Source organism: Dendrobium catenatum, unplaced genomic scaffold (genome assembly GCF_001605985.2).
Source record: "Dendrobium catenatum unplaced genomic scaffold, ASM160598v2 fragScaff_scaffold_1243, whole genome shotgun sequence".
Classification (NCBI taxonomy): Eukaryota; Viridiplantae; Streptophyta; class Magnoliopsida; order Asparagales; family Orchidaceae; genus Dendrobium; species Dendrobium catenatum.
In genome coordinates this window covers 56,551-63,857 of record NW_021319705.1, presented here as the reverse complement: position 1 = coordinate 63,857, position 7,307 = coordinate 56,551, and the positions used below count along the sequence as shown (strand labels likewise).

Sequence of the window (7,307 nt, the reverse complement as noted above, 5' to 3'; positions counted from 1 at the left end):
CTACCCTTTAAAGAAGAAGATTACCAGAATCATTGGTTTTAAGTGAGATCAAGGAGATGAAAGTATTTAGGGGTCAAGATCTCACTTAGAAAAGCAAAGTGGCGGATTTTCAAGAACTCTTGAGTATGGTCATGGACAAACTCAATTCTTGGGGTAAGAAGTCTTTATCAATGGGAATAAGCTTACTCTCATTGAAACTTCTTTACTTTCTATGCCAAATTTCTTAATCACTCACTCTTTGGTTCCCAAAAGAGTTTTGTATGAGATAGAAAAACTTTGTAGAAGTTTTTATGGCATAAGAGTGAGGGGCTAAGGGTATGCATTATGTTGCTTGGAGTGAAATTTGCAAGCCGAGAAGTATGGGTGGGTTGGGTTTGCAATCTCCTTTATTGAGAAATTGGTTTTGAGATCTAGATTGGCTTGGAGTTTCATTCAAAAACAGGACTCTTTATTACACCGAACTCTAAAAGCAAAATATGGAGATGAGATTATGAAGGATGATCATAAGTTAATCACATCTACTGCTTGGAAGATATTGCTGGATGGGGCAGAAATTTGAAGAAGGCTATTAGATGGAGGTGGGAAAGGAAATAAAATCAGTGTTTAAATGATGCTTGGTTGCTGGATAAAAAGCATCAATCGATGGCCAACTTATGTGGACTGTTAATGTGCTGGAAGAATGTTTGTTCAGCAGCTTTTGACTTCAATGGTGACTTGGAATTCTGAACTACTTCGTAGGGCCTTTCATTCAGAGCTAATTCTATTGATTGTTCAAGTCCAAACCAAGGTTGTGGAGGAGGACAATATAGAATTGCTGAAGTGGTGTTCAGGGAAAACAGTTTCTGCACTAGTTTATGAACAAATGCTGAATGACAGATATAATCTTGCTGATGTAGAATACTTCAAATGGCTGCGAAAGCTCAAACTCAATAAGAAGGTTGAAATTTTTTGGTGGAGGCTAGGCAAGGCTGCAATTCCAACTAACCTATTTCTTAAGAATCATAGAATCTCATTGCTGGATAGTTGTGAGAGAGGATGCCAAGCGGTGGAGTCTTATGAACATATTATGGTTCATTGTAAGTATATGGTGGAGATCATCAAGAAGATACGAGAATTGGGTATTATGATTCCTGTTTTTAACTCTTTGGAGGAGTGTCTTCATGAACTTAAAAGGCTTTCAATGTCCAATTGTGGAATTGCAAAATTGTATTGCTCGGTCATTTATCTATCTTGGAAGAACATAAACTATGTGAAGCATGGTAAGGAGGCATTGCCTGCATCCTTGGTTGCTTCCAATGCTTTGTTTTTAGCTGTTTCCAAGTCTACTCCTTATCTTTCTAGCTGGGGTACTAACCTCCTTAGGGAGTCATCAAACACTTGGTGCCCTCCACCGAAAGAATGGATTAAGATCAACCTAGATGCTTCTTTACTTACTTCTAATCTTGGAGGTATTGGTGGGGTCTTTCGAGATCATAAAGGACGTCTGATTTGTGCATTTGGCAAGAAGAAGATTCATTGGGATGTGGCACAACTTGAAATGGAAGCAATCCTTACGGTGAAGAATTTTCTTAAAGGCTGGATGATGGAATGCAAGGGGGTCATCATTGAGAGTGATAATGTCAACATTATCCATTTCATTCAAGATTCTTTGAAGAAGAATAATTGGCCTCTTAATTGTAGAGATACAAATGAGGTATTGTTCCTTAATGATTTTAATAAAGTAGTTTTCCATCATGCCCATAGATCTTGTAATAAAGTAGCTAATTGTTGTGCTACTTTGGCATTGGAAAATAGTTTTTCCTTTGATAGTTTTTATTTTGATAGTATCCCTTCCATATTGATGATTTTGATCAAGAAGGAATGTGATACTTTGAATACTTGTATGTAGTTCTTTTCTTGGTTCTATTAATGCAAACGTTGCACTTCTTCAAAAAAAAAAAGACAAAGAGTTTTACGTTGTTATCCAATCTCTTCATTATTGGCGACACTACTTGCTCCCGCAAGAATTTGTCATCTTCTCGAATCATGAAGCTCTGCGTTATATCAACTCTCAAAAGAAATTAAATGCACGCCACGGTCGATGGGTCGAGTTCCTTCAGGAGTACACCTATACCCTTAGACATAAAGCGGGAGTTAAAAATAAAGCGGTCGATGCTCTCAGTTGTCGTATGATGAATACCATTGAGATGAGAGCAAAAGTCGTGGGATTTGACCAAATAAAGAGGGACTATTTGGAATGCCCCGACTTCAATGAGACCTACTCTCTCTTATCCACATGCAGCACGTGCCTTATGGACGATTTCTTATTAGAGGATGGTTATCTTTTCAAAGCTCAAAGGCTTTATATCCCTAGCACCTCCCTTAGGGAATTTCTTGTCTGGGAAATCCACGCCGGAGGCCTCGCTGGGCACTTCGGTCGGGACAAAACTATCGAAGCCATGGAGTATCACTTCTATTGGCCCAGCCTGAAGAGAGATGTCGGTCAGATGGTTAGTTGGTGTCACACCTGCCAACTGACCAAGCAACGCAAGCAAAACACGAGTCTGTACACTCCTCTGCCTATCCCTAGTTGTCCTTGGCAGGATGTTAGCATGGATTTTATATTAGGCCCGCCCAAGACACTCCATAAAAATGACGTCATTTGTGTTGTAGTTGATCGGTTCTCCAAAATGGCTCATTTTCTTTCTTGCTCTAAATCATCCGACGCCTCTAACATTGCGAAGTTATATTTCAATGAGATCGTCCATTTACATGGTTTACCCAAAACCATTGTATCCGATCAGGATGTGAAATTCACTAGCTATTTTTAAAAAATTCTGTGTATTAAAATGGTCACTAAATTGTAATTTTCCACTGTCTTTCACCTACAGACGGATGGTCAGACCGAGGTAGTTAATAGGAGTTTGGGAAACCTGTTACGGTCTTTGGTTGGGGAGCACATTAAGGACTGGGATTTCATTTTGCCCACTGCTGAGTTTGTTTATAATAATTCTATTAACCAAACTACGGGCCTAAGTCCATCTGAAACTGTATACGGGTTCAAACCTAGACAGCCACTAGACCTTATACCTATGTGTTCTATGTATAGGATTTCTGAGTCTGCATCATCATTTGGATCTCATTTGCATAAACTTTATAAAGAAATTGCACAACAAATTAAAAAGAACAATAATAATTACAAACTATATGTGGATTTAAAACGTTGATTTAAAACTTTTGAGGTTGGTGACTCCGTGATGGTGCGGATTCGTCCGGAACGGTTCCCGTAGGGAACAGTTAAGAAGCTGCATGCTAAGAGAGCTGCACCATTCAAAATACTTAAGAAAATAAATGATAATGTTTATGTAGTAGATCTGTCTGCAGAATTCAACATCAATCCCTTTTTTAACATAGAAGATCTAGTCGCATATGAAGGTCCTGATTTCAACCCACCAAATTCACTCATACAGCAGCTTTGTGTGACCCCACCATATGAGAACCCAAACCTACCTCCACTACCAAATATTCACAAATCACCCATGGCAGAAAAGATAGACTCGATCCTGAGTGATGATATCATATCCACAATGGAAGATGGACGAAGGAGATACTTGATAAGGTGGAAAGGTAAGCCCGAGTTAGAGGATACTTGGTTGGATCGCAAGGAGTTGCAGCAGATTGACCCCGATACAATGGAGATCTACGAGAGCACCAGAGACACTTACTCGACGGAGTCGAGCTTTCTCCCACCCCGGGAGAATGATGGGGACATTAGATCATGGAATGTCTATCAGAGACGTGGCCGTCGATTTACGACCACGATTGAGTCATTGCATTTTTTATTTGTTTTATGTATTTTCTTATTATGATGTTATATTATATTTGTTTCTTCTAGTTTTCCGTTGTACTCTTTTATTAAGGGAGGTCATATGTACGCCCTAGAGGCATTGTCGTCCTTTATGTTTTGAATCTTATAAGAGGCTATTTATAGCCCCATTGTTCTTCTTTTCAAATTAATTAATGAATGAATGATAAGCTTTATTCCCTTTTGATTTCTTTGTGAGATCGAATGAGCGTTTGAGAGAGAAATCCCTAGGAGAGGGAGATCGAATCACCAACCTTGGAGATGATTGGGTTCGTGGTTCCCTATCTTTTGTTTGTTTTCTCATTGACCCCTTCTTCCATAACCTAGCCGCCGGTAAAGGTTCTCCCAAACCTTGCTGCCGGCCACTTAACATCCCTCCACCACCACCACATAAGTTCCTCTCCATTGGTTAAACCCAAACCCTTTCCCCCCTTGCTCACCTGACCCCTTCCCCCACATCCCCACCCACGGTTTCCACCCAAAACCGCCGGCCCCATCACCTCTCACACCCTCCTTGGGTTTCCTAATTTGGTTGGAGTTAATTTAGGAATCAATTTGAAATTTAAATTCTTTGCTAATTTAATTAACCTATTTTAGGAAAGTTATTAATTCAAATCTATTTGAATTTCAAATTCAAATTGGATTTATTTAAACACTTTCCTAATTCCTAAACCTAAATTAAGCAAGCATGAAACCTAGAATTTAATTCCCCTAGCCCCATCATGCCGCGCCCCCCCCCCCCCCCCCCTCATTAAACTCCCTTGTATTTATTTCCTAAAGCCCCCTTTTTTTCTCTGGAAAGATTTCCAAATCTCCCAATCCTCTTGGCCGAAATCTCATAACCCCCACACATCCTTATTTCCTTTCCTAAAGCAAACATTGTGATTTGGAAACAAATCTCCCTAATTCCCCCTCATACAGCCGCCCCCTACCTCTCTCCATCTCCTCTTAATTAACTCCATGCATGAGGATTTATTAGAGGATTGATTGGCACCTCTCCCTCAACAAAATCTGAACCTAACTTCTCCCTAAGCCTCCATCCCTTGGCCGGCCGCACCTAGTCACCCCCACTACAAGTTGACGAGAAACTTCTTTCTCTTCAATGGAGTTCAAGATTACTAGCCATCTTTGGAAGGAATCATCATCTAGCATTCATGAATGGCTGATCCCGACATTGATTACGGACTTGTCTACGACGAACACGGCTTCATGCATATTCTCCATTCAACCTTATTCGACGTCAACCCGAGGATCGATCATACGGTTGAGGACTACATAGAACGCATCTTGGACACCTTGGTTGAAGCTATTTATGAGCAACTTGAGATCATCGAGTGTTGCAACCGATCGTTGACGAAGGTTTTCTAATTTTCCTTCTCTCGTATTTCTTAAATCTAATCTGTTCTTGTGATTTGATTGTAGTCATGCAGAACGCGTTTGCCCGATTCTGCCGAGCTTAGTAAACGTAGGGAATTGAGCGCACTTCATTGTTTTCTAAATCTTATTGTTAGATTAGGGATTTTTGTTGAAAGCTACTACTTTGCATAATATTATTTTCCTACGATATTTTGATGGCTCAAATCTCTTGATATGCAACTTAGCCTAAACGAAAGTGACTGCTCTTATGTTTTGATTCACCGTTTTATTTGCTAATAGTTCTATTTGTTATTTCTCTAATCAATAAGTTGTGCAAGCTTTTAATAAAATATTGCAAGCATTGTAGTCCTACATCACTTGTGCTTCAAACCACTTAGAGGTTTATACCTCGCCTCATAAACAGAAAACCTCTCAACACTCGATTATACAATACTCCCACTTTTTCCATGGAGTGGAATTCTTGCCACTGTATTATGAGAAGCACTATAACAAAAAGGAAGAGGCTCAGGGAGTGTAACTCGGCTATTTGGAACTTAATGGAATCATCCTTTCTCCTGACAATGCACGTACGCTTATACAATCAAACTTAAATTATTCTATTAGTTAATTTATCCATCTGTCAATTTATTCTTATCCACAGTCAATTAACATCTGCAAAAGCGGACCTTCCATCAGCTCAATAAACTGATCCAAAGGTCCTCCTTTGCGGGTTTCTTACTCTAATATGTGAACCCTTAGGAGAATTATGGGACCATCCTAGCTGTTCTCACTCTATCCCACTTTTCCCCATACATAGTACCATAATTCCCAAACAACTGCCTCTACCTTTGTCATGAATGACAATTCCCTATATCATGATTTATGCCACCAAAGTATCGCTACTCCTTGGACAACGACAACAACATTATTGAGCACAATTCTCTTGTATTTACCTGAACCAGTCAATACATTTTGCACTCTTCTAAAGAATCAAATAGTGAACAAATAGCAGCAAATTATGTCAGAGACTTCAGTCCAATGATTTTCACTTGCACGGATTATATTTATATTATTTGTGAGAAAATTCAGAGGTTATTATGGATCTACAAGAAGCAGTATCATAAAACAAATAAGGTGGATCAGATACGACGAAACTAAGAGGGCCAGAAAGAGTAAAGGAAGGTTGGCGTACCTTTCGAGTAGAGGAATTGGGAGAATTTGGGGGCGATTTGGCGGGGTCTTCACAATCCTCTACTTGGCTCAAGGGTGTCGAAGTTGACACCATTTCCTCCGCCATTTCCTCTCTCCCGGTGCCAAATCTCAAAAAACCGCAGGGAAACCGGCGGAATTAATGAAGTATCGAGTCGGCACGGTTTTCACGTAGTAGTGAGACGTCAAAATTAGCCAAACGAAGCCTAAACCCCAATTTACCAAATGTTGAGGTCTCGACGGGCATCCCAATTGCCCAAACAAAGTATTTGATATTGGAATTTAATAAATTAGTATTTTTTTTAGGGCCAGATATCTCTGTTGTTAAAATTTTAAAATTACGATCAAAATTTTGATTTGTATGTTATTAACATCAAATTTGAAAGTTCTCATTAACTATTTCTTTACAAAAATTTAGAAGTATTTTCAATGTGAAATTAATTACTTGGATTTTATTTTTAAAATTAGTTTAATTTATATTCAATTTACGTCAAGCCATTTATTTATAAACTATGAGTTTATTTTAAATATTTAACAAAATAATAAAATTTTAATGTAAAAATAGAGAATATTTTTTGAATAAAAATAAATTTTTTTCTTAGTCTAAAAAAAATAAATTTAAGCGTCTTTCTATAATATCCTATCTTTCACGATGAACATGATCTTGTATAAAAATAATAAATTATTCTTATCTTGTTTATTCTTAGAATATAAATTTAAATGTCTTCTTATAATGCCTTGTTTTTCACAATTAATAGCTACCCACATTATCTAATGACAACCCAATTTTGATCAACTATTATTACCATTCAAGTTCACTTTAGATTAGCATGACATTGCCTCATGTGTTGATCTCCAATTCTAAACAACCCCGCCAATAAATATCTAACAACTTTAT

General features: G+C 38.3%; 1 protein-coding gene across 2 annotated transcripts in view; it reads right to left on the bottom strand.

The window, feature by feature from the left end:
- Nucleotides 1-6,629, bottom strand: part of LOC110116398 (protein LIKE COV 2) — a 54,404-nt gene extending 47,775 nt beyond the window's left edge. Inside the window, exon 1 of one of the 2 annotated variants that reach the window (XM_020849943.2) lies at nt 6,393-6,629. In XM_020849943.2, the coding sequence (XP_020705602.1) occupies nt 6,393-6,497 (105 nt within the window). In that variant the 5' untranslated portion in view covers nt 6,498-6,629. The remainder of the gene's footprint in view (nt 1-6,392) is intronic. The other variant, XM_020849942.2, reaches the window with a different exon arrangement.
- Nucleotides 6,630-7,307: the final 678 nt, after the last annotated feature.